The sequence below is a fragment of the Branchiostoma lanceolatum genome, chromosome 12 (genome assembly GCF_035083965.1).
Source record: "Branchiostoma lanceolatum isolate klBraLanc5 chromosome 12, klBraLanc5.hap2, whole genome shotgun sequence".
Lineage (NCBI taxonomy): Eukaryota > Metazoa > Chordata > Leptocardii > Amphioxiformes > Branchiostomatidae > Branchiostoma > Branchiostoma lanceolatum.
Genome location: NC_089733.1, coordinates 18,606,526 through 18,632,342, shown reverse-complemented (window position 1 = coordinate 18,632,342; position 25,817 = coordinate 18,606,526). Strand labels below are relative to the sequence as shown.

The window sequence follows — 25,817 nt, the reverse complement described above, 5'->3', positions numbered from 1 at the left end:
CATACTTAACGCTCGCACCACGCACTTCGTGTAATTCTCCCCAGCTTGGAGCACTCAGGACAGGCAAGCAATGGCAGCGTTGTTAGGCCGTGCAACAATGCAGCTAACGTTACCGCTACTTCCCCCACGTGAAACTCACCACATACTCTCACCCTCAGCCGAAGGTAGCTCTAAGGCATCATGCCTGCTCCAAATCTTGCTCTAAATCTAAAATGACTAAATGATCCTCTGTGATGAATGGCTTGCATTGGTGCATGGTATAAAGCAGCACGGCCATAAACAGGCACTGCATATATTGAACAACAAACTGACCTTAACTGGATGTTCAACCCTCTCATAATCATACCATTCACACAATGTTCGTGTCTTTGTCCATTTGACCATCGCTTTGCACGCATAACCCAAAAAGTGCCAAATTGACTTGTGCTAGTTTGCTGTACATTCGTTGCCAAGTCTTATTTTTAGACATTCTGTTTAAGATTCATGTTTTTGATTAAATCAAAGATATACAGATCACATTTCTTACCTGTTTGTTGTTCCCTGACTTCTCTAGGAGGCCGAAGTCGGAGCCCGCTGCGGTGGACGGTCCGAACCCGTACGCTAGTCAGGTCCAGCTGAGTCTGCACCACAGCGCTGACACCGACAAGCTGCTGGTCACTGTGCACAAAGCCACGTAAGTCTGGCTGTGTGTGTGTGTCTGTCTGTGTGTACGCCGACACAGACAAGCTACTGGTCACCGTGCATAAAGCCACGTAAGTCTGGCTGTGTGTGTGTATGTCTGTGTGTGTATGCTGACACCGACAAGCTACTGGTCACCGTGCACAAAGCCACGTAAGTCTGGCTGTGTGTGTGTGTGTCTGTGTGTGTCTAGACCTGTGTGTGACTGTGTGTGTGCGTGTGTGTACAATGTTTCTGTGAATGTGAGTGTGTGACTGTCTGTGACTATGTTTTGTGTTTGTATGTATCAGTGTTTGTTTTGTGAGACTGTGTGTATGCGTATGTGTGTGCACATGTGTGTTTAAGAGTGTGACTGCATGTGTGTATGTGTCTCTCTCTTTGTGTGTGTGTATTATCATGCATATATGTATGTTAAAACATTACATGTATGTTTTGCTCAGGAACCTGATGCCACAAGCGAACCAGAAGATGTGTGACCCGTACGTCAGAATCTACCTGCAGCCCGACAAGAACCGGTCAGGCCGCAAGAAAACCTCCGTCGTCAAGGACAACGTCAACCCAGCATGGGACGAGACGTAGGTTCTATTTACTGGAGATTTATTCATTTTCATGGGGGATTAATTTTACAAAATGAAAGATTGAAGAACTGTTAGATTCTACAGGGTAGGGATCCCTATCGGAGTCTGTCAACAGAGGTTGCAATCAGGATGTTAGGAATGTGTTAAGGTGGTCTGGCATCTATAAATCTTAAGTTTCAAGTCAATCTGTTGACCTGAAAGTGACATAAGTTGATTTTGAAAAGTTCTGACTGTCTTTTAAGGGACTCTTTTGGTAGAATCATCCTTTCTGTCAGAGGAAAATCACGACCCTAAAATATGTAGTACTATATTTTAACTTCCTTGGTGTACTTCAGAATTGCATAGTTGAAAAAAAGTGGCGTGTGTGTCTCTGTTTGTGTGTGGGAGGTTAAACAGTTGAGAATGTTTGGTTTTGTGGTTCTATCGCAGGTTGGAGTTCCCTGTGACCCTAGCTGAGGCCAAACAGAGAAGTCTGGACATCGTCATCAAGAACAAACGCTCGCTGTTCGAGACCATCCGCGGGAACTCAACAGGAACTCTGGGAAGGGTGAGTCTTCCTTTCTCTCTTCCCTCCTTCCCTCCATCATTCTTTCCTTTCTTTATTCCTTTACCCTTCTTATTTTGCCTATTCTTTCATCCATTCATTCATCCCTTTTATTTTTCATTCACTCCTTTGTTCTTCCCTACATTTTTTCCACTTTTGTTTCTTTGTCCCTCGCATGTACCTCCATTCCTTCCAAACACATTCTGCTCTCCTTTCGTCCTTCCTTCCTTCTTTTCCATGCGTTCCTTTGTTGTGTCATACATTGTTTTCACCTTCTTTCCTTCCAAAACATCAAAAATGAAACAGAACAAACGATGGTCCTGCTGCGGTGCTTACGAAATCCAACAGGGGGCCCAAAAGCTAATCATTTCTTCTGTAGGTCAAGATATAGATATCCACTGTGTCATGCCAAATTTCATAGCAATCCATTTAAACTTTCTTTAGTTATGCCATTCAACCACAGATACAGAATACATACTCAACCTGCATGGCAAACATAACAGAAATAGAGCCTGTGAATTCTTGTTAAATTGATTCAACTGTAGATCTAGAATAATCCCCTTATTTGATTTTTAGATTAAACATGGAAATTTTCCCAAGTGTTCTTTCCATACCCTTGTGTGAACTTAGCCTTGTGAGGTATGTTTCGTCTGATCTTTGTATGTTTGTTTGTTTGTTTGTGTGTCCACAGGTTGAGGTGGACTTGTCTAAAGTAGACAACCTGGCCACCCAGAACAACCCGATATGGTGAGTGCATTTCACTCTCTACAAACAGTCTAGTACATATTAAGCTAATATTGTCAACTCTCATCATTTCACTGCCTTTAGACCAAGAGGTTGTGTGATCAAATCCCGGCTGTGTCACTCACCCGACATGCACACTACTAGCAAGGCAAGGGTCGCAGTCCTTAGGACGGAGCGTTAAGCCATGGTACTCTGTTCATTGTACTTGCCGAAAAGGGCTTGGGTAATTTCCCCGGTACAATGAACCTGTAGATACTGTACATAGCTCTTCTGTGTGCTAGACTGGTCGGAGATCACTTTTACTAAACATCACCGTTTGATTACAAAGTGTGAAACCTTTTTCCCTTCTTCCAGGATTGAGTTGAAACCAGACTTGGGTTCTGCGTCCAGATCTTCATTAATTTAGTAGATATCTTTAAATTCCCTCGGTTGCTGTGTTAAGGTAGTAGTTCCAGCACAGCTTTGTCCCAGAGCTGACGTTAGGCTACCCAGTTTTAAGCTTTGTCAAAATAGTTTGTCAGGCCACACCAATTTAATTTCTCGGTTAACGGATCTTTATTTTCCAAAAAAGAAAAAAATTGTAGAAAAAAAATCATGAAAACAGACTACAGAGCCTTCTGTTTTCATGAATTTTTTTTTTCTAAATTTTTTTTTTTCAAATAAAAATCCGTTAACCAAGAAATTAAATTGGTGTGGCCTGATGCTGCAATTAACTTAAAGCATGTGCTTAATTGGGAAACGTCAATGAATATTGCTCTGGAATAACTTTTGGATTTCCTCAAGAAAGGGGGATTACCCATACTGCTATTTCACTTTAGACTGCCTGGCTCAATTTTGTGCAGTTTTGCTATTCTTACCAGTCTTGGCAGTGTGGTGTGAACTGGTTCAGCCAGACAAATGATAGTTTCCTTTGTTAGCAGGGATCTCCCTAGAAATATAGAGCAGGATGGTGGGGGGGGTTGCCAGGCACAGGATACCTGTCGCAAGGGGGAGGTCTGGAGGGGGGCGCACAACTCTCAAAAGGAGAGCGGCTGTTGCATTTTGCCTTTTTCAGACATAATGGAAGTCATATCCTGCATATTCAGCTTTACATCTGAAATTTCTAGTTTTGAGCAAAATTACAGGCTTTGCTGGGTAAAAATTGGCAAAAATACCCTAACTTTGAAAATCAACAGGATGGAGCTGGGATTAGAACAGGAAGGAGGAGCGCCACTGTTCCATTCTTTAGGGAGATCCCTGTGTAAGTGTTTGAGCACTAGTAATATTTAATGTTCAATAATTCCATTTTAATCATTTTCATCTTGTTTTCAGGTTTGATTTGAAACAGGACTTCGGTTCTCTGTCAAGGTCTTCATCAGTGTCCAGCTACAGATCTGAGCTTTAGCAACAAACAACAACAATAAACAACAACAGCTACAGCTACAACAACAGGAAGCTTTGGTACAGCCGGCTACAAACAACTACAACAACTTACAACAACAGAAGTCTATACAGCTGGTGACAACTCTTGCGGCCGTTATAAGCGTACAAGCAGAATTCTCGCCCTAAACAAGCCAGTATACAGCTATTATATATCATGTAGAAGGCCTGTTCTTACAATGTAAGTCCTGCCCTATCAACTGTTCCTGGGTCTGAAAGGACAATGCTCGTAGGACAATTTTTAATCTTTTCAGCGCAGTTAAACTAGCTAGGTGCTGCAAATCATGTTTATAGGCAAATAAATGACTTGAGCGTAATTTTCCTAAACGGATCTGTTGTTGGGCTCACAATGAAGATACTGAAAAACTTGTACTTTTTAGACCATAATGCTATAAGAATAGAAACAGGCATCCACAAAATTAATGTTGCACATTATTTAAGCAGAAAGCTTTTAAATTAGGTTGAAGAAAAAGAGTTGACGACATGCAGTAAAGAGACTGCTGCATTAAGGGCATTGCTGACTATTGTGGATCTACTGCCCAAAATTAGTACTGGCTAAAGTTAGTGTTTTATATCCAGTGTAACAGATTTCCAAGAAGACTTGGGGAAGAGCTAGTCCTGTTGTTCAAGACAGTGTACATGTTCCATGTAGTTACTAACTGTGTCAGCTTGGAGCTTACGAGACTCAGCGTGAAAGAAAGTGGAAACAGTCCACCACTATTTGAAGGACTTAGCCTTGCCGTACTGCTATTTTATCACGATAGAACTGTGAACAAATTTGAAACAGTCCAGACTCCACCACAATTATAGTGCTAACCTTTTACTCAAAATTCTTCGGTTAAAGCAAAATCAAGATAGTTGCAAAAGAAATTGTGGACTTAACCTGGTGACTGTGATGTTGTATTGGCTGATTCAAGTGGCAATGTTTAACCTGTGGCATGCTAACGTATCCCTGTCCTGACACTGGTACACTAAATGCATTTATACCTTACACAGTATAACATGGACAATGCTTCAAAAGGCCACCTGTTGCTTTTTGTATATTTCACATATTTAACAATCGGGCAAGTCAAAACATTTCGAGATAGACTTGCCTCTAAATTCAAGGCTAGAAAAGAAGAGCACACGTTTGCAACATATTGTTTACACTTGTCACTGCACTTTCACAGTGTACATGTATGACTTACTGTAACTGAAGAGTTTCACAGCATACAATCCTGCACTTTGTGACAAATGTTAACATGTACATTTTGTAGTCTCAGCCTTCTGTGCCTTTAGCTTGTACTTTACTACTTTACACTTAAGTTCTAGCTGTCTTTTGTAGCTAATTTGTTTTACAGTCCAGTCTTTGTAACGGCCACTAGCTTACATGTGTACTTTGTTGAGAGAAAGATCGGACTCATTTTCCATGTTTTATGCTTAGGCCACACCAATTTAATTTCTTGGTTAACGGATTTTTATTTTCCAAAAAAAAATTTTAGAAAAAAAAAATCATGAAAACAGAAGGCTGGCCCAGCCTTCTGTTTTCATGATTTTTATTTTCTCAATTTTTTATTTTTTTAAAATGAAAATCCGTTAACCAAGAAATTAAATAGGTGTGGCCTTATAGTACTCAATGTTGCAAAAACAGGCATAAAAAATCCTTGTATCTGCTTGGAGATAAAGATCCCTATTGCTAGTTTTATTGTAGAAGTTGAGGAACATCAGGTCACCATTCCAACTTGCCTAGTGTTTAATATCCAAGCAGATGTTGAGAGGTAAAGTCATGACATATTTCTAGATGCCTATTTCTGCTACAATTAACTGCCTCCCTAACAGAAACAGGGAGATAGTAAATCGGCAGGATTCTGCCTACCAACATCTGCTTGGAGTTGACATGTCATTATCAGTTGACAACTATGATCAAAGAATTCCAGTGAAGTTGGATTTTTGTCATGCTTTTGAGCTCTTGAACAAAAGAGACTTCTCAACTGTCTTTTGTGCTTGATGTGGAATCGTTATAAAGTGAAATGCACACAGGTGCTTAAGTATTGCCCAAGCCTCTAGAGAAGAGCACTAACTTAGATCTGATATCGTACCTTGCTTTTGTCTTGAAAATGTAGTTTAGCTTTGCAAATATTTCTGTGCTCGAACTGTACACAAAAATAGCTCAATACTATGTGGAATACGTAATGTGATTTTCTCTTTTTCCATCTACAAACAATGGCATATTGAGCTGAATTTTATATGGTGTAACTGTTATTGGGTATATTGTTGTAAAATGTACTTAACCTATTGATTAGATTCTATGTTACAGACCTTGTCTATGAGACAGTTACATGTATGTTAAGACTTCCTGCATCTTGCCCTGTAATCTAAGTCACCTTGACCTGACCTTGAAGCCATTATAGATTGTTGTGTAAGCTGAGGATAAGGAGGTACTCCTGTTGTTGCACCTTGTCTTGACCTTGAAATTGTGAAACTTGAGCTGACGCTACCATTGTGCAATGACCTTGCCTGTAAGCCATGACCTTGTGCCCCCCCCCCCCATACTTGTAACAATAGGAGTTTGTAAGGTAAGGTGGGCATGGATATCTAATATTTACCTGAAAAAATCTGACTGGTTTTTAGGAACTGTGAACCAAGGCATTGGCCATGGATGGTTTTACATTTTTGGAAATTGATGAATACGACAATCATGTTGAGAAATTCATGAAATAATTTAGCCAAGTTTGTATATGAATGATGAAAAGCTACCCAAGAGCAAATAGACATTTTTTTAAAAGTCATATCCACGGTACTTGCATCGTTTTTAGGTTTATATTGCAAAAGAGCAAGTCATTTTGAAGAAATACTGTATGTATAATGTTACAGTTTACAACGTAACACAGTAACGGCTATCAGCTATTCTCTGATAATGTCACTCCTGCCTTAGTGCTACATGTATATCCACACACATGTACATTTGTATCTGCTTTTATGTAGTCAAGGACTCTTCATTTGCATGGAATGCTGTAGTTAAATTTTTTGTAGGACCACTTTTTATCTTTGGATTGTGCACTTGAGACAAGTCTCACACATTCTTGTGGAAGTAGTGTGCAGTAACGTTATTGTGTATGTGTATAATGTACATGTAGGTAGTTAGATTATTTAAATGTAATGCTGACTTTAAATTTTGCTAGAGATTGCTATATTTTTGCCCATATAGCTATAGGATAACGACCGTCACTCGAACGCTGCAGAAAGATTTTGCTCTACGTAAGAAGAATGATCTACATAATGTAGACTCAGAGCTGTTTTGCCATGGAACTGATATGCTGTAACTGTTAGATAATGCTTTTCAATGGAGCTGAAGAAAGTTTTCTATATGGAAATGCTGGATATAGGAATTTTAGAGTCTTGTATCGCTGTGCAATCATGTAACGCTACTCTTTCAAACTAACATAGGGACGTTGCTAGTCTGAGTTTCATCTCTATTCAGCTTGTGTTTGCTCCACTCTAGAATAAAACGTTTTCACATCATATGCATGGACACCAACATTTATCAATTGTAGCCAAAGTGTTTTCAGACATCTAGAGATATTCTAACCCTTTTAAATGACATTGTTGTTTCCAATCTAAAAGGCAAAGAGCATTTTCACAACATCATATGTATAGGGAGACCAACATGGATGCAGACGCAGCTATCATTTAAAATTTCAATGAATCATGATGTGTCTTTTGACCCTCTCAAACAACCAATGAAGCATGTTTAGCTCTCAGAAGAGAATACTAAGAAGAAAACATACAATCTTGGCCATAAAACACAAAAATGCCATGTATACACTTGAGCTATCAAGGATACCTAGATGGTGTCAAAACATGGATTCCCAATGCTCCATTGATAAGGAAAGAGGAAAATCGCTCTGTAGCGGTGCATGGAGCAGACCAAATCAAAAGCTGAACTAGGATAGGTCTCAGACTGGTTGCTACAGCTATATCGGAATACCAAATGTATCTGCAGAAGGAAGCTTTACCATTGATGTAAGTGCGTATGTTATATGATATGTTATGATTTAGTAGAGTAGGGTTTTAGGTGAATCACAGCGGGGCTGTTGTGTTATATCTGCACTTTTGTGTTGTTGATACGAATAAATCTTATGGCAAACAAGATTTAGTGCTTTTTCTCTTACATGGATGGTATGACTGTACAAGCGCATGATCATATACATGTACTAGTAGATAGATATACAGGCAAACATATCCTAGCTAGTGATCACCTCTACGTAAGAATCACCTGGCCATTGATATACAGTCAAACCTGTACTAGTCCCCCATCTGCATAAGGACCACCTGAATATTTTGACTTTTTACTAGTCTCTCAAATAATTTTTCCCATTGACACAAGCATTAAGAATCCGGAGTGGTCTTCTTGGGCAGGCTTGACCGTATATCCAACAAGCTACAATGTATCAGTGGCACAAAAGAATCTAAAGTAATCAACACAGAAAGAAGCATTACAATACAAATTGTTTAACTTGACATTTATCTAAATTTACATTTTTACAAACCTACTGGATTCTAAAGTCCCTCTAGTCATCAATATATACATGGATACTTTGTATCATTTTCTCTTGCATTGATTCAACCGGCAACATTGCTACATTTTGCAACACTGACATTAATAACAAGTATGGAATTGGAGGCAGTGGCAAGTTAAAGCTTGCAACTTGGTACCAATATTTCAACCACGTACAAAATATATTAATATTACAACCCCAGTGAATAACGAAAACCTGCAGACTTTCATGTGCATGAACTACGTAGTACACTTTTAAAATGTTTATATGATATTGTAAATGTTCTGAGCTTTTGGGATGTAACTGCTGCTCCAAAACACACACATAAGCACTGTTCAATCTAGCCATAGGTTTTGATTTCATGTGTTTCTTCGTCTTAGCTTTGTGTTATATATATATTTCTAGTATGTCTATACAAAGCTGTGTGGACTAGGTTTTGAAGGTTTTGCATTGTTATCTTTCCATGTCTATTCTGCCTTGAAGAGACAGCACAAACTCATCAACATTGTTCTCGTACTTAAAGAACAAATAACGGACCTGGGTCATTCTGGTGCACAGGATTTTTGTAATGTTGATGAAGCTCAAAGAAAAAATAAACAATTCATTGAGACTGAGTTTTTCCTTCAATAGTCCAATCCTGACTGTCGATCACAATCACAATCATAATATCAGTTGAACCAAAGACAGCATGGCAATTAGCGGTCGGACCATTACAAATGAGAGGGTGGCTGCATGTCCGTCCAACATTTGCATGCCTATTGGTCATCCTGTAAAGACAACACAAACTCGTCAAACTCGTCCAGATTGTCCTCGTACTTTGCGAGGTCCTCGGTGAATGAGGCCAGGGTGTCGGTTACGCAGGGCTGCTTGGCATCGGCGAAGGTTCCCAGCTGCGGCGGGTTCTGGCACTCCTTGTAGAACGTCCCCAGGTCGCTGTTGGAGTCGCACTTCCCGAACGCCGGCTTCTGCACCTGTAGGAATGGATAGAAAACAAACAAAATTGTAACGTTTCGTTTCAAGCAATTAGCTAGGAGGATGTCATGCCCCACACTAAGAAAATAATGAAATTACATGTATACGGGATGTTTCCCTGGTAATTACATAGACATGAACAATACACACACTGCAATTGTTGTTTTTTCTTCATACTAGACACTGCGACATCATGAAAACTGATTGACATGCAAGGCTACAAGGTAGATTTTAGTCCACAGAGCCGATTGGGGAAGTCTGTCTCATTGTGATTTTTGGATGCCCGTCGCAGAAATCCTAGATAAAAGCCTATTGTGCAGCATCTAACAGAACGGGCACATCACCCACCCCCTTATATTTTAGCATAATTTGCAGGATACATACCTCCACCACGACAAAGTCCTCCTGTGGTGAAGACGACAGCTGGCTCCCGTACGAACCGGTCGAACCCGCCAAACCGTATGACGTCAACCGTAGGCAATCCGATTGGTCGAACAGCCCGGGTTGGTCTGCGAAGGGGCCGGGGGAAGACGACGCTCGTTCGCGGGGCTCAGTTTTTTGCTGAGTCAGCAGTTCGAACGGGACGTTACAAACATTCCCGTCTCCGTCCTTCCCAACGTCTTTCCCAAGGGCAAACGCCCCGACCTTCAGCGCTGACGACAAGTTCACATGTCTCCCGTCCTCACCCTGTTCCCCGATGGTTGCGCACTGCTGCAAGTCAGTCTGGGTAGCTGCGCGGGAGAAGGTCATCTGGTTCGGGGGTGAGACTGAACACGAGCCCACCCCTATTTCCTGCAGTGGGTCTTCCCAGTCTGGGAAGTCCTCGGCGTAGATCTGGAAGCGAGGCTCGCTGGGGTTCCGTCCGATGTAGCGCGGCGGTGTGTTCGCCATGTAGTGATCCGCCTTCATCTGTAGTCCTGCGTACCCCTCCGAGGGGATGGTGAGTTTGGTACGGTACGCGGCCGACATCGTTAGTGTACCGATTGGAGTGGGGACTGCACCAACTCTCATCACCTGATGATAAAGTACAAAAATAGAAGCTTCATTGAATGATGCAACAAAAAGTATCAAGGAATGCAAAATATATCTTAAAATTCTACTTACTAAACAATAAAGGTTTAGTAAGTAGTAGTGTGAACAATCATAGGTTTCAGTATCTTTCAAAATTCCTGATAACAAAGACTAGTAATCTTTTCTGTACTTATGTGACTCTGTTGTCACATCTAAAGATATACATTACATGTTATCAAATCTGATGAAAGCATGTAGCAATACAGATCTGATCTGTGACATTTTCATCATAGTCCTCAGTGTTAGGTTTTATAGGTTATTTTGTAGCCTCAGTTGTGAGTCACTGGAAAAAAAGGTCTTTGTACACAACCAAGGGTACAGCTAGGTAAAACACTTGGTTGCGAACAAAGAACTTTGTTATCTTGAAATGATATCAATGTTTTGTATATAGTTGAAGAAAAGAACTCCAGGGAGACTAGTAAGTACATGATGTTTTTTACTAATGGAGATTTTAAATGGATAAACAAACAAACCTGGAAGCCCTCCCCCAGCCCCTCGAACTTCACATCTCCGAAGTAGATCCTGTACATAATGACGAAGTCTGTTCCCTGTTTACGGGAGAGTCTGTACGCCGGCGTGACTCTGGTGAGGGTGAAGAGAGACCGCAGGAGGATTCCCATTCTGTTGTACACCGTGTAGCTTACCTGGGGAATATCATGATAGCAATGTTAGGATCAGGCTATTAGCTAGCAGGGCATTTTCTTGATGCCCTACACGAAAACAAAGAAATCAGAGTCGTTAGGCAGGTGTTACTCAGAGTGAAGAGAGACCGCAGGAGGGTCCCCATTCTGTTGTACACCGTGTAGCTTACCTAGGGGACATAGGAACAATGTTAGACAAGCCATTAGCTAGCAGGGCGTCTTCTGGATGCCCTACAGGAAAACAAAGAAATTAGAGTGTCTGTACACTGGTGTAACTCTGGTCAGAGTGAAGAGAGACCGCAGCAGGATTCCCATTCTGTTGTACACCGTGTAGCTTACCTGGAAAATATCACAACAACGTTAGGATCAGCCTATTAGTTAGCAGGGTGTCAGGGCATCTTCTGGATGCCCTACACTAAGAAAAAATTAGACGCCCTACTTTTAGAGGGGACGCCTTGAAGACCCTGTTTCCCTGCATCTATATATGCATGAGTTCCAACACACACTGCCACAAGTACTGTTGACACTAGGACAGCATGTAAATTGGTTGACATGCAAATTAAAGCTACAAGTAATTGATAATCCATATATAGCACCTTTGGGAAACTCAAACTTGAGTCAAAGCAAGGCAGGCTATTTGAATAAATAGAGATTGTAAGATTTTAACACCTTGATGTCTGCCTCAGAACAGTCAATCACCACCTATTCACAAACAGACAAACAAACAGACCGAACTGAAAACATAACCTTCATGGCAAAGGTAATAAAAACCTAATCATCATCACCTTGATATCTGCCTCTGAGCGATCGTTCATCCCCAGACACCATGTCTCCAGTATCATGGAGTCCCCCTCCGACGTCGTCAGCGAGATCTCCACGCACAGCGACTGTCCGAGGCTCGGCAGCTGACCTGAAATTTATTTATTTATTTATTCATTCATTGGTTTGACCAGAACCCGTACATGCACAAGCAAGGTTGCCAAACTAGCAAGTAGCGATTGTCAATGGCTAACCTTGGAACAAAATACAATAAATAGGTTACAGAATAGATAGGTTACATTCTTATCTATCCAACATTTGTACACAAATATATCAAAATCACATATTACAATATAAGATCGCCAACATGTACTTACTAAGTAGTGCTCCTTAAAGTTTTACTGAGCCAGTTTTACAATTTTGTAGCATGGCAGGCACTGACTAAAAAATAATGCTACTGACCGGAGATGATCCGCTTTCCCTCCGCCAGTACGCGCGGGACGTCCGTGATCCCCAGGTTAAACCAGTCGGCACCGGTCGTGGACGGTTTAGACTTGGTGCGGACTTTGTCACCCAGCCGTGACTGGACTATCACCTGCAGAGTTGAAGCACAACGTTAATTATTTAGACATACAAAAAATATATATTCTCTTAATAAGAGTCAGACGATTCGGATTGCCTCCACTTTCTTTCATCCATGGCTGAGAATCAGTAACTTTAATTTTATCATGTGTATATGTTACAGAGTCCATGTTACAGAGTCTCTGAATTGATATGTAAGGTTATAATTATATACAGTTTACACTTGTACATTAGCCTTAGTGTCATCCTGGTTCAGTTCCAGGCTCTACCTTTGTGCCGAAGGCCAAGGCTCGTAAGAGAGAGACAAGCGTTTGTAACTTCATGTCTTCAGACTCATTCTCAGTTACTGATGAGTTATTCACTTATTGTAGAACTATTACATTGATTAAGGTACAGTACATAATACAACATAAAACAAGCAACTGGCTAGATTCTCCAAAGAGCGAATGTTTCAGAGAGCATCCACTATTTTTCATCTGTGACTCATTCTCAGTCAGTGGATCGATGCTGTCTGCCTGAATTCATCCAGCTTTAGCTGCTTGATTCGTTTTGTATTGAGTGATGTTCTACCTGGATGTCGAACCTTCATCAAATGCCACCTGTACACTACTTATCTATTTTCATCTACTTATCTTGAATGACAATACTAGTAAGATACTTCACGAGATCTTCATAATGATTAATATTTCAGTTGTAAGGATATTGATTGAGCCTGATGTTCACAATATCCCAAGTAGAAAATGGTAAAGTCAAGGTTACTTAACAAACCATTGATACACTGTACATAAAATAAAATAAAAACTGGTTTTCAACAACAACAACTGTCACATGATCAAGACATGGGCTAACACTAACAGACTGCTCCAAAATACATCAAAATATTCCATGCAGTACCAAAGAAAGCCGCCAGAGGAACTAAAATCTAATCATTTCTTCATTTAGTCAAAACCTGTCAAAACACCAAACATCATGCCAATCCCTAATTCACAGGTTCCCGAGATATGTTGTTTACAAATCGCTGGAAACCTTCTTGTCTTGCTTGAGGAAAACATACGGACGACACAAACCACTCACCTGAATACTCTTCAGACATAAGAACTTGATGTATTTATCGAGGTCCTTTTTATCCTGCGGACTGAGGTTGACCTCTATGTTCTCTGTCATGGTGCTGACAGCTACACGGAGGGAGGAATAATCAGTAAAACATCGGAGTTCGGACTTTAGGAAGATCGCAGGGAGAAAATGGCGGAGGGAATATTAGAGAAGGACCGTCTGCACATGCGCGGGCTGGGGAGATTCCAAATGTCAGACAGGGGTGGATGTTGATTTATGCATTTATTCTAGAAAGTTAAATTAAACGTACATTGTGAAAAAAAGTTTGAGTTTATATCAAATATAGACCGAACAACATAAACTGAAGCGTTCAATCTAGTTACAATCAACGTTAACTCTTTTTACTCTTTTTCTATTGGTTTCTGTGTTAATTTTGTGTAATTTTTTGTCACTGGTGTCACATTCTTATTAAGTAGACAACACCTCTGAACCTGTTTTTATTTTCTTTAAAAGAATCCACACGAGGTGAAAGATAAGTCCACATCGCACATCTGCTTGGAGCCAGGTTAGGTTACAGGAGGGCGTTGCCCTGATATCCCATCATGCCCCGCGGCTGACCTTAGCGTCCCCCCCTCTCCTGTCGTCTGCACGGTTCACTCACGAAATCACAGATTTTACCGAATTTTTACTCAAAATTAGACATTTCTGTGGACGCATCTTTTACTGTCTGTATCTGTGATCAAATTATTATCTACAGATCAGAAATTTTCAGCCCAGAATTCCGTACAAATCGATATAGTTGCGTCCGGATTTGCGGAGAGAAAAACTGCCGAGTAAACAAAGGCTGCCGGTCTGTGATCAGCTGAAGTACAGAGTTGTTCTCCACAGTTCGTCTGTTTCTAACCGCCAAACGTCGTCTGTAGATGTCGGGAGGTGCGATGTCTGCAGCTAACAGTGTACCGCCACAGGTAACCAGGGGGTTCTTTTTCTTTGGTTTTAGTTTAAAGCCGGGATGGGTGATGGGGCCTCAGTTTAAATGGCCTGAGAAGTTGGTCATTTTGAATGAATGAACCGGTAAGGGAGGTTTAAATCTGATCTAGTCTATTCAATCGCTAGAGTTATGGGCAGGGAGTTTCGTGATAGGAAAACATTATTTGTTTGAAATGTGTATAGGACAAAATACCGTAAAGCTTTCATCTATTTAAATGAAAGCGATTCTTTTGCTCAAGCGTTCGATTGAAACAATTGTTTCATGAAAATGTCTGAGAGATTATTGTCTTGTTTTTCACAGTTTTAAGGTCCATAGTTGGTGGGAGGGAAACCTTGTCTTCTATGTACACTATGGGTCTATATAGGGGCGTGAATTTGAATAACAGAATGGCTTCATGACTAGACCTCATGAATATCAATTAACACCTCAGCTAATTAAGTCTTATGTTTGAAAACACAAAAGAGCCTCCACTGAGTCCACTGGTTCAGGAAAAGGTTCCTATTCCATGGAGGATATTTTGTAAACTTTGTAAATGGATACATAAATGATAAAAGGAGAGCATATCTGAGCAAACCTGTATTTGATTTCTTGCAGACTGCCAATTATTTACCCTACTTTTGTTGCAAATTATACAATCCTCAACTCCTTATACTAGCAGGTTGACCTAGCAAACTTGTTCAAAGGGGACCAAGAAATAGATATGCATCACTGCAGAAAAATCTTACTTCTTTTGATAATTTGTATCTTTCTCATATATCATTATGATAGCAGCAAAGGAGGTTCTAATCCATCATGTTGTGTTTCTTTAGCCTCTTCCTCAAGAAGTCCCGATGGAGGCCACGGCAGGCAAGTCAGCGCCCAAGAAGAGGGGCCGCGGACGACCTCCCAAGGTCAAGCAGGCCAAGCAGGAGAAGATCACCGACACCATGAAGGTTGAGAAGAAGCCCAAACGCAAGATCGACCGCTTCAAGGGCACGCCTGAGTCGGAACTCCTGCTGCGTACGCTACCTGATCATCTCAGTCCGAACTTAGACATCGTGATCATCGGCATCAACCCAGGTCTGTGTCTGTTTCTGTGTAGCTGATATAACCGCCCTTCAGCATAACACACCAGCTCTTGTATCTGTTTCTGTTTTGCCAGTATAACCTTTGCACATCCAGCTACAGGCATTGTTTAAAGATATATGATGAGAATACTCGACTGTATATGTACTTGTTGGCAACAACAATGATCGGATGATAACTCTGGTACTTGAATGCATGACTATTGCTTGTTCTTCTTTGAGCTGGTATTAGTTTAGACACACAAGGGCAGCCAGGAGTGTGTGTCCCGAACAGCCAAACCAATGAATAAAATATCTTTTTCTCCTGTACACCATACCAAGGTCTGATGGCAGCGTATGTTGGGCACCACTACCCCGGCCCTGGTAACCACCTCTGGAAGTGCCTGTACATGTCCAGACTTATCTTTATTTCTCCTGTACATCACACACAGGCCTGATGGCAGCGTATGTTGGGCACCACTACCCCGGCCCTGGTAACCACCTCTGGAAGTGTCTGTACCTGTCCAGACTTATCTTTATTTATTTTGTACATCACACACAGGCCTGATGGCAGCGTATGTTGGGCACCACTACCCCGGCCCTGGTAACCACCTCTGGAAGTGCCTGTACATGTCCAGACTTATCTTTATTTGTCCTGTACACCACACACAGGCCTGATGGCAGCGTATGTTGGGCACCACTACCCTGGCCCTGGTAACCACCTCTGGAAGTGCCTGTACATGTCCAGACTTATCTTTATTTATTTTGTACACCACACACAGGCCTGATGGCAGCGTATGTCGGGCACCACTACCCTGGCCCTGGTAACCACCTCTGGAAGTGCCTGTACATGTCCAGACTTATCTTTATTTATTTTGTACACCACACACAGGCCTGATGGCAGCGTATGTTGGGCACCACTACCCCGGCCCTGGTAACCACCTCTGGAAGTGCCTGTACATGTCCAGACTTATCTTTATTTATTTTGTACACCACACACAGGCCTGATGGCAGCGTATGTCGGGCACCACTACCCCGGCCCTGGTAACCACCTCTGGAAGTGCCTGTACATGTCCAGACTTATCTTTATTTATTTTGTACACCACACACAGGCCTGATGGCAGCGTATGTTGGGCACCACTACCCTGGCCCTGGTAACCACCTCTGGAAGTGCCTGTACATGTCCAGACTTATCTTTATTTATTTTGTACACCACACACAGGCCTGATGGCAGCGTATGTCGGGCACCACTACCCCGGCCCTGGTAACCACCTCTGGAAGTGCCTGTACATGTCCAGACTCATCGACCGCCCCATGACCGCCATGGATGACTTCAAACTCATCAACAACGGCATCGGCTTCACCAATGTTGTGGAACGGACGACGCCGGGAAGCAAGGACCTCTCGCGGAAAGAGATGATGGAGGGGGCGAAGATTCTCGTCGGCAAGCTCCAGAAGTATCAGCCTCGTATCGCTGCCTTCAACGGGAAGAGTATCTACGACGCGTTCTCCTCGGTTTTCTTCGGGAAGAAGTTGAAGAAGGATTTCATGTTCGGTCAGCAGCCGGACTTGGTTCCCGGGACGACCACCAGGATATTCGTCATGCCGTCTTCTAGTGCGAGATGTGCACAGTTCCCAAGGGCTCAGGATAAGGTAAGATTGTTTCATTGTTGGTGGTGTTATTCTGCAACAGTTTTTGTCTGTCTTGGAATCATCTAAGAAAGCATCCCCATGTCATTTGATATGGATCATGTGTTTAGAAATTTCAGATGAAGTAGAGCCAGTCCTATACATTTGCCTGTCCCTGGACCTGAACGAAGCAAACTGAATGGAATCCAAGAGGACCAGGACATCATGATCTAGGAGACAGACTTTCCCACAAACACATTCTCCTGTTCTCCCTACAGGTTCAGTTCTACCTTCGCTTGAAGAGACTGAGAAACGAACTTAAAGGAATCCAGGAGAACCGTGGCATGGGGGAAACACATCTTTCCTGCTAACAGTAACACAGTGTTAGCATGAAATATATATTTCACCTATGCCACGGTGACATTTCTCTTTTCTGTACTCCCTGCAGGTTTTTGTATCCGAGAAGTAAAAGACACATTTCCCCGTTCTTATCTTACCTGCAGGTCCAGTTCTACCTGCGTCTGAAGAGACTGAGAAACGAACTTAAAGGAATCCAGGAGGACCGGGACATCGAGGAAACGGACTACTCCTTTGACCTCATCAAGGCCATCGAGGACGCCAAGAGGACCAAGGTCAAGCAGGAGAAGGGCTTAGACACGGACACCTGTGGGGGCGCACACGTGCATGTGGACACACCTACAGCTCCAGGTGTGGCACCAGGTGTGGCGCCAGGTGTGGCAGCTGCAGGCGAAGCCCCCCAGCCCAACTGGGACCTGGGCGTGTTCCCTCCCATGGACTTTGTAGATCACATACCGGATATCACCTCTCAGTAACTAGAGATACTCAGGGGTTTCTTTGGATAAGGACTTAACTGTGGGGACTTTGGATAGGGAATCTTGAATTTGACCAGTTTTGCAAAAATGTGTACATTTCTGGGCTTAAATGTAAAGCATTTTTAACACAATTCCCCCATCAAATCAATTAGAAGTCAGTATTGAACTGTAGGAATTAGGATGGGGCAGTCTTGGGTTTGACAAGTTTTCAAAAAACATACAAACATCATTTGACATGTACGCCTGGAAAAGTGTAAGAAACATACATGTACATGTATTGTAAAGTCCTTAATAGCAACCAGGGTGTAATTCGCACACTTTCCAACCAAGTTATACAGATTTATTTTCAGGTGGGCCACAAGACTTTTCAACAGTATTATCATTTCCTCAGGGCTTTTGTATTCATATTGTATTCAGACAAGACAATGGCATGTGTCTTGTTCTATTTCCAGTATTTGTAAGATTGTAACAAACGTATTTAGAGGCTATTGTGTGTTTTTGTGTGATAGAAGTTGGCCAGGATGTGTGTGAGGATGAGATTGTGGGCAATACGACTTTATTCATAAGATCAACATGGACTATATTACCGTAATATTATTATTAGCATGGATACCATCCTTCGCTGGCTCTTAGATTTTGCAGTTGCAAGCCATCAAAAAGGAAGGGCCAGCGGTTACTACAGAGGATGGTACCTTAGTCCTAGGGTAGGGCTTTCCTGCACCATTCTTTATTTATTTCAGAAGAAATAGTTTGCTCAATGTTGTCTAACATATGCACTGCAAGCATATGTAACAAAGATTACTGTATGATGGCCCCTGTGTATATATAGTAGAAAGCAGTTACATGTAGATGAGCTGAATTAGAAAGGGGCTTTTTTTAAAACTAACCTGTGTACAGTGTGTGATATTATATGATATTAGAAGTTGTAACTTTTAAAACTGAAGAATTAATCATGTAGTTACTAGAACTGGTGGTTTTAATGCAACACCTTTTCTAAAATTAGTGTAACTGGTGCTGGAACTTTGCTTTTTAAACCTGGATGGTTGTGAAATATGTAGTTTTATCTTTTGTGAATTGTTACACAAATGCAATTTCTCAGGAGCTGAAGTGTTCCAATAGTTGTAAATGAATTTTTAAGCTACAGTCTAAGGACTGGAAATGTCCTGATGAAATATTGTTGACCTGTTGTATAATTGGTGTGCATGTCTCAAATAGTTCCTGTGCTTTTATATAGACAGTGCAGGAAAAGTCCCAACATTCTCCAGTAAGGTTTTAGCAATGGAAACATTGTGGTAGACACTAGATTTGTACCTACTTCATGCAATAACATGGGTTAAGTGGCCTTATATTAGAACCACTGTGCTGTAGGTATTCAAGTGTATTTAAGGACAAGTCATGAACTGTACTTAAACTGATTTTCATAATACACTGAACAATTGTTCTTACCTCCATACTGTGTCAGTGTATTGACTTGTATATAGGTTTTTGAAAATGTGCAATCTTATTACAGTATATCACAGAAAAGCCAAGGAAATCACAATGAAAACAAAACCCACAGAATCTCAAGTTTGACAGGAAGTTGCTAGGGGCTCAAAATTTGAGCCCATCTCTCTTTATTATAAAGCCAAGCCAAAACTTTTGGATCACTGACATCTAAGGGCTCTGAACCACCATTGTCGGATCATAAATCTTAAAATGCTCATCCAGAACTCTTTTGCATTATCTTATCCACACTCCAACTGGCAACATGATACATTAACTCAACACATGCTTCAAGGGGTCATTCCCATCACCTAGGAACACTAGTGTGATACCTGCTGGCAGGAACACCGGTGTGACACCCACCAACAGATCTGAGGGGGAAGATTCTGATGGTTCTTCACTTCGCCCAGCCCTAGATTTTCTTTCCATCATCTGGCAAACACATGAGGATCTATTTGTGATTTGACTTGATTCTTATCATCTCCATCAGGATATGTTAATTCAGTTTGTCAAACTGACAGAATAGCCTTTACTTATGACTTTTGTCCATCAAAAGAAGAAAGGATGCTGTGCAAAACCCTGGTTTTGACATCAAGTGGCTAAGGCCGCACCTATTTATTTTCTGGGTTCTCTGACATTTCGTAGAAAAATGTAGGAAGAGGTGAAGACAAAAATAGACGCCTGGGAAACTTACATTAAGTACCTAAAACTTTGTGTACCTACTCTCCAAGCAGAGGAGTGGGTCCGGCAGGTTTTTGTCGGGCTATGAGAACCAAGAAATTAGATTGGTGTAACCTTACCACTAATGATATACAGATAAAGATGACCTCTCCCCTCCTCTTCCAACTCTTCAACCCAACCACACAGACTGCCTTCTTCCACACATCCACAAGTGTCTTTATTTTTACATCACAGACCAGAACATGGTACATCCAATATACTCTTCATACATGTACGGTGGTTACACAGATGGCATCTGATACATGCTGGGGTTACCTTGGTTACAGTTGCTATGGCATTACCTTGGTTACAGTTGCTGTGGTATTACATCGGTAACAGTTGCTATGGTGAATTGTGTAGCAAAATCTGCTTGTGTTGCTGAGCAACTTGTGATATGGTTACTTGCAGAGAGCATTATTACAGAGCAACAGATATCCATGGTTACAGATATCCATGGTTACGGTTAACATTGCTATGCAGGAGAGCATCATTCAGAAACAGAAAATGTTTCTATTTACACATGGTTACCATAACTTGAACCCTGCATGTGGACCAAGCTGAAATGTTTTGTATTTTTCTGGGAGAGAAAACTGATAATCTAGAGATGTCCCTGCCTTAGTGATCAACACAAACCTCTATTTCATCTTCCTGTAAGCAAACTGAGTCACAATGAGAATTCCCATACTGGTGTTTAAGACACATTCCAAACCATGTTTTTAATCATCTTTAACCCTTCACAAGCTAAGTCGGCTTCAGCCTGCAGTCCTCTGATTGGACGTCAGCTGCAGCATGAGGGACCGTCCGTTCAGTACTTGGGTGGGGGCTCCAGCTTCTTGTAGTCAATGTTGGGAGAGTAGAACTGAAATGCACAAAACAAGGTCAGGATTTCTACAAGGAAAAAATTACTCAATCTATTGAACATTTATCATAGTAACTCTACATGTAACTGGGATGTTACTCTAAGAGATAACTTTGTCTTATTCTATAGTTAACTTTATTCTTGCCAATCTAGACTAGGATGTGTAAAACTAAAAGTAGTGCAAAATAATCTGTACGAAACCAAACAGGAATGGCCAGACACAGTGACCAACCAAAACAAGCATAACAGGACCTACTGCAGTCCAAAAAAACAATGACATCAAAACAAAGACATTTGTTGAGTTCAATTGCTTGCAATGACGAAACCTGACTTGACATGAAGAGAACTAAAAGACATTCAATCTTCATTGATTATAGAGCATAGAAGACTTGAGCTCAAAGTAGGGCTGTGTACCAAATACATATACCTTAATTTTGTTCAGGTACACAGTCATCTTCGACTCGAAGGACCAATAAAGAGACATAGCCCTAGTTCAAAGGCAGAATGCAGTCCTTCCTTTGGAACTCTTAGCCATGTGTTAGAAATCTCAAACAGTAATACTAATGTAGTCTGTAGCAGTGTCAGAAACCCACCTTGTACTGTTCATTGGCAGACACTCTGTTCCAGGGGTCAGGATTGTTTTTCTTGTCCCAGCTAAATGTAAGGGAAAACATCACGTCAACACAGGAGTAGCAGTATCACTAACTGAAGCGCTAGTCTTAAAAAACGATAGTCAATTATCCGGCAAGTCTTGGAAGATTATTCTAAATGATCTGGTAATTGCTCATAATTATAACACATGCAATTAGAACCCTGTCTATTTCAGATTCTTTCAACTTTCAAATAACCAGTAATATTTTTCTAGTTTACTGTTACTGAGTGTTAGCATGGTGCAAAACTAATATATATATATCATATTGCTAGATAATAAAGCAGGATGTTATATGGAAAATAGAAATGTAGAAATGTAAGGTTTGAGAAAAGAACAGGAAGTACTGGGCAACCTAACCTCTTACCCAGATTGCCAAGGATGAAACCATGGATAGAAAACACTGAGGGTTCGATATCAGGGTTAGCGTTGTCTGTTACAGAAGGAGGCTGTACAACCGGACCCTAGGCCACACCAAGTAATTTCACTGGCTGCCTGACACTTTACAAGACACACATCATCATCATCAGCTCCTTTACACACAAGACAAGATGTAAAAAGAGGGCTGGGAGGAAAACTTGAAACCGACTTCGTTGAAGAGGTTCATCAGTCACGTATAATCACAGTTACAAGAATATTCGTCAAACAATGACTTGAAAAGGTAGCGAGATACGTACCTCCAAATTTTCGATGTCAACTGTACATCTTGATCACGGAATGACCTAGTCTCGCGAGAACACGAGACTAGGACGAGGCTTGTGAAGATCCTAGTCTCGTGTTCTGCCAGACTAGGTCATTCCGTGATCAAGATGTACAGTTGACATCGAAAATTTGGAGGTACGTATCTCGTTACCTGTTCAAGTCATTGTTTGACGAATATTCTTGAAACCGACTATATTCACTCCCAGAACATCAAGTGTGCACCAAGGTACAGACTTTCCTCTCAGACTCTGTTTTCATGTTGATCTTCAACTTTCAGCTTTTATCTTTCTATAAATCCAAGAACCACCATTGGTGTGCCATCTGTGTTATGCCCAGTTGTAGAGATTCCATCGGTAACAACCACAGCGTGAAAAGTAGCAGAGTGGAATGAGGAGACTCACGAAGCGTCGGGATGTTTAATGGCCATTCTCGCCATGTAGAGGCCGGCGCAACAACCAGCACCGCCCACAAGAATAAGCAGGGGGATGAGCTGGGGAGGGGGGTGGGGAGAGGATCAAGAGGATAAGATGTGCAAATAAGAAGCAGTGCAAATTAGGAGCAGAGTATTGAGGGATCAAGCAGTTTAAGTTTAGAGTGATCGAAATCAGGACGACATAAGAAGCAGTGGCTTCACATCAGTCCTATTGACGTAATGACTGTAGCAGTGGGGAAGAAGCTTGGTTATAAGATATGTGCAAAATTAGGAGCAGAGGCATCCATGAATAAAGCAGTTGAAGATTGATTGAAGTCAGGAGTGCTGATATCAGTGCTGCGAATGGAAGGAACAGAAATGGTGACTGCAGCAGTGGGGAAGAAGCTTGGTTATAACTTAAGATATGTGCAAAATTAAGAGCAGAGGCATCCATGAATAGAGCGGTTTAAGATGGATTGAAGTCAGCAGTGCTGGCATCAGTGCTGCAAATGGAGTCAACGGAAGGAAGAGAAGCGAAAGAAGCATGGTGGGTTATAACTGATAACATGTGCAAATTAGGTACATAGCAGCAGCCATGGATAGAGCAGTTGAAGAGTGATTGAAGCAAGATTAAATAAGGAACTGGCCTCAGTTCTGTGATGAATAGTTAGTGTAGCAGTGGGGAAAGAAGCTTTGTTATGAGCAATGTGCAAATTAGGATTTAGAGTATTTGTAAGTAAATGAAGTAATGGTTTAAATGGGATTGTGGTCAGGATGAAAATAATACAGTAAGTCGCAGGCATCGGTCCTGTAGAGGGGGGGAAACATGAGTGGTGACGGTAGCAGGGTGGGGAGGGGGGCAGCTGGTAGTGCAGTGATGGTGGTCAGGAAAAGTTCATCGTGAGATAATCATGTGTAGAGAAGAAGGATTTGCTGCAAGCACAGTCAGTGGAGAGCATTTATGGTAATCAAGGGGGTAAAATTAGGAAAGCAGCAGTAGGCCCAAGCCAGGGCAATCTTATTGATGCAATCAAACAAAAATAATACTTTCTCAAACTTTCGTACTTCTCATTGTATTTGAGGTATTTCTTTTCAAAATTTTAGACTTATTGTCAAGCAGGCTGATACATTTTGGGAACTTTGTTTTGGATAAAAAAAGGATTTGACACTGGCTTGGTTTGCGTGTGAAATGGGAAAAGATCTGTTACAGATGTTGTGAGGGAAATTGTTGTTGGTTTGTAAGAGATGGTGGGAGGGAGATCTCATGGCTGTTGGAGGGGTTGTTGTTGGTTTTTGGTTGATTTCTTACCACACATCGGGACTCCTCAGAGCCAACCTCAGTAAATATCCGCCCGCTACGCAGCCCCCCAGGCCAACAACTAGGAACAGTGGCCACAGCTGGAAAAGATGAATTTGAAAGTGATGAACATTTGAGACTAGTCTGGTTGATAGCACATCTGTTGAGCACATCGCCAGCAAGTTGAACCTGTTTACAGAAGTAAGAACACGTAAAATGCACAAACATGAATGCTGAAGTTCGTGTGGACTCTTAAAAATCAGCTCCAGTTGTGAATGTGATACAGTAAGCTTGATATTCAGATACAAAGTGATATAGACTGCCTACAAATTACTTAAGAATAAGGACCATGGGGAAGGAAAATCATGATGCCAGGTTTAATCGTGCTCACAGAGGTACATGTTAAGCATCAATGCTGAAAGAAAACAGCTCTTTAGTGTGATATGGCAAATAAAGTTTCTTACTATCTATAACATGAAAATCTCTACATATTTTCAATGCAGATGTGATGATGGAATTCATGGAGCACTGGTGGGAGAAATATGGTGCTGTTTGATTGGTCAATCTGTCAACCAATCAGATGAGTGTCAATTGTGTTCTTCCCCTTTAACTTTAACCTTCCCCATACTACTAAAGGTTGCCTTTTAGCACTAAATTTTCTTTGGCTACAGGTTCAGGCAGCAGGGAGAAGGTTAAGTAAGGCCATACCAAAATGAGTTGATAGATGTCATCATCTGCAAACTCTAAATCTGACAACTGCATGAAAATGACCACATTTGGAGGTGGGAAGTTCTACAACATGTGCTTACATTTGACAGTTTCTTGGCAATTTTAGTTGTTAACATTTTTCTTTTCTTTTCCAGCTTCATGAAAGACTCACAGCCATGCCTTCAATTGTAGCAGGTTCATAAAAAGGTGCTAGATTTCTTTTGTTGGCAGAAAAGGGAATAACCAAAACCAAACATGGCCCAAATAAAACCTTACAAGTACAAATGGCCTTGCAACGATCAAGTATACATTACACAACACTACCATTTCAGCATGTTATTTTCTTCATATAAAGGGCAAACAAAGCACCAAATATCATTAACCAACCGTCTGTTACGGGTTTTAAAATAATGATTAACTAGTGCACATTTCACTGTTGCAGTTTGAGGTCTATCACTGTACAGGTTTTGTATGTCTGCTCCAACCGTCACTCCTACGACATGCACTGGTTTCTATCAATACAGAAGTGAAAACAACTCTGCCGGGATGTTTTGGCCCAGGTCCGAGCTACGTGCGTTTCTGCACGACACGGCACAGTAGGAGTCAAGGTCGCGCCCCCCTCCCACCCGAACCTATTTTTGCAGCCATTTTGGATCCAGCGCAGCGACCTTGGCGGGGATAAAAACACGGCCCGTCTCGCCCCCAACCTTACCGACGGCTCGTGGTGAGGCACGAACAGCTTCCGGATGATGCCCCACATCCCCTTCCCTCTCGTATGCGGCATTTTGGTGTCTGCTTCTGCCATTTTGCCGGTTTTCTCGGTGCAGAAATGCTGCAGAAATGACAACCTTCGGAAGAACTGCGCTGTGGAACGGGCGTAATGTCCCGGATGTAGCGGGCCGTGGTACGGAAA

At 41.6% G+C, this 25,817-nt stretch overlaps 4 protein-coding genes across 13 annotated transcripts in view; 2 read left to right on the top strand and 2 right to left on the bottom strand.

The window, feature by feature from the left end:
- LOC136445563 (extended synaptotagmin-2-like) overlaps positions 1-4,307 on the top strand; it is a 55,915-nt gene extending 51,608 nt beyond the window's left edge. For all 9 annotated transcript variants that reach the window (XM_066443629.1, XM_066443631.1, XM_066443632.1 and 6 more), the window contains 5 exons: positions 554-673; positions 1,119-1,253; positions 1,686-1,803; positions 2,492-2,547; positions 3,856-4,307. In XM_066443629.1, the coding sequence (XP_066299726.1) occupies positions 554-673; positions 1,119-1,253; positions 1,686-1,803; positions 2,492-2,547; positions 3,856-3,928 (502 nt within the window). In that variant the 3' untranslated portion in view covers positions 3,929-4,307. The remainder of the gene's footprint in view (positions 1-553; positions 674-1,118; positions 1,254-1,685; positions 1,804-2,491; positions 2,548-3,855) is intronic.
- Positions 4,308-9,256: 4,949 nt separating this feature from the next.
- On the bottom strand, positions 9,257-13,813 carry LOC136446182 (autophagy-related protein 13-like). Its single transcript, XM_066444495.1, has 6 exons — positions 13,601-13,813; positions 12,407-12,539; positions 11,971-12,095; positions 11,018-11,188; positions 9,858-10,487; positions 9,257-9,472 (listed from the first exon to the last, which is right to left on the bottom strand). Exons 1-6 carry the CDS (start codon positions 13,688-13,690, stop codon positions 9,257-9,259), a joined length of 1,365 nt encoding a protein of 454 aa, XP_066300592.1. The 5' UTR covers positions 13,691-13,813.
- Positions 13,814-14,165: 352 nt separating this feature from the next.
- Positions 14,166-18,614, top strand: LOC136445652 (G/T mismatch-specific thymine DNA glycosylase-like). Its single transcript, XM_066443775.1, has 4 exons — positions 14,166-14,547; positions 15,380-15,629; positions 16,836-17,266; positions 17,746-18,614. The coding sequence occupies exons 1-4, from the start codon at positions 14,503-14,505 to the stop codon at positions 18,073-18,075; spliced, it is 1,056 nt and encodes a 351-aa protein (XP_066299872.1). The 5' UTR covers positions 14,166-14,502; the 3' UTR covers positions 18,076-18,614.
- Positions 18,615-20,438: 1,824 nt separating this feature from the next.
- LOC136445651 (cytochrome c oxidase subunit NDUFA4-like) lies at positions 20,439-25,804 on the bottom strand. Of its 2 annotated transcripts, none has more exons than XM_066443774.1 (4): positions 25,617-25,804; positions 22,889-22,977; positions 21,730-21,790; positions 20,439-21,136 (listed from the first exon to the last, which is right to left on the bottom strand). In XM_066443774.1, the coding sequence occupies exons 1-4, from the start codon at positions 25,707-25,709 to the stop codon at positions 21,083-21,085; spliced, it is 297 nt and encodes a 98-aa protein (XP_066299871.1). In that variant the 5' UTR covers positions 25,710-25,804; the 3' UTR covers positions 20,439-21,082. The 2 variants fall into 2 exon arrangements, with proteins under 2 accessions (XP_066299871.1, XP_066299870.1); XM_066443773.1 differs by lacking the exon at positions 22,889-22,977 and adding an exon at positions 24,209-24,297 and having other exon boundaries at positions 25,617-25,801.
- Positions 25,805-25,817: the final 13 nt, after the last annotated feature.

What these genes read in the sequence shown, in the direction of transcription:
- LOC136446182 (XM_066444495.1), bottom strand. Translation starts at nt 13,690, where the DNA reads ATGACAGAGAACATAGAGGTCAACCTCAGTCCGCAGGATAAAAAGGAC. An exon ending in GGGAAAGCGGATCATCTCCG is followed by an intron (nt 12,096 to 12,406) that starts GTCAGTAGCATT and finishes AATAAATTTCAG; the next exon opens with GTCAGCTGCCGAGCCTCGGA. An exon ending in GCTCAGAGGCAGATATCAAG is followed by an intron (nt 11,189 to 11,970) that starts GTGATGATGATT and finishes GATATTCCCCAG; the next exon opens with GTAAGCTACACGGTGTACAA.
- LOC136445652 (XM_066443775.1), top strand. Translation starts at nt 14,503, where the DNA reads ATGTCGGGAGGTGCGATGTCTGCAGCTAACAGTGTACCGCCACAG. An exon ending in CTAACAGTGTACCGCCACAG is followed by an intron (nt 14,548 to 15,379) that starts GTAACCAGGGGG and finishes GTGTTTCTTTAG; the next exon opens with CCTCTTCCTCAAGAAGTCCC. An exon ending in TCCCAAGGGCTCAGGATAAG is followed by an intron (nt 17,267 to 17,745) that starts GTAAGATTGTTT and finishes TCTTACCTGCAG; the next exon opens with GTCCAGTTCTACCTGCGTCT.
- LOC136445651 (XM_066443774.1), bottom strand. Translation starts at nt 25,709, where the DNA reads ATGGCAGAAGCAGACACCAAAATGCCGCATACGAGAGGGAAGGGGATG. An exon ending in TGCCTCACCACGAGCCGTCG is followed by an intron (nt 22,978 to 25,616) that starts GTAAGGTTGGGG and finishes CCCCCTCCCCAG; the next exon opens with CTCATCCCCCTGCTTATTCT. An exon ending in ATTAAACATCCCGACGCTTC is followed by an intron (nt 21,791 to 22,888) that starts GTGAGTCTCCTC and finishes CCTTACATTTAG; the next exon opens with CTGGGACAAGAAAAACAATC.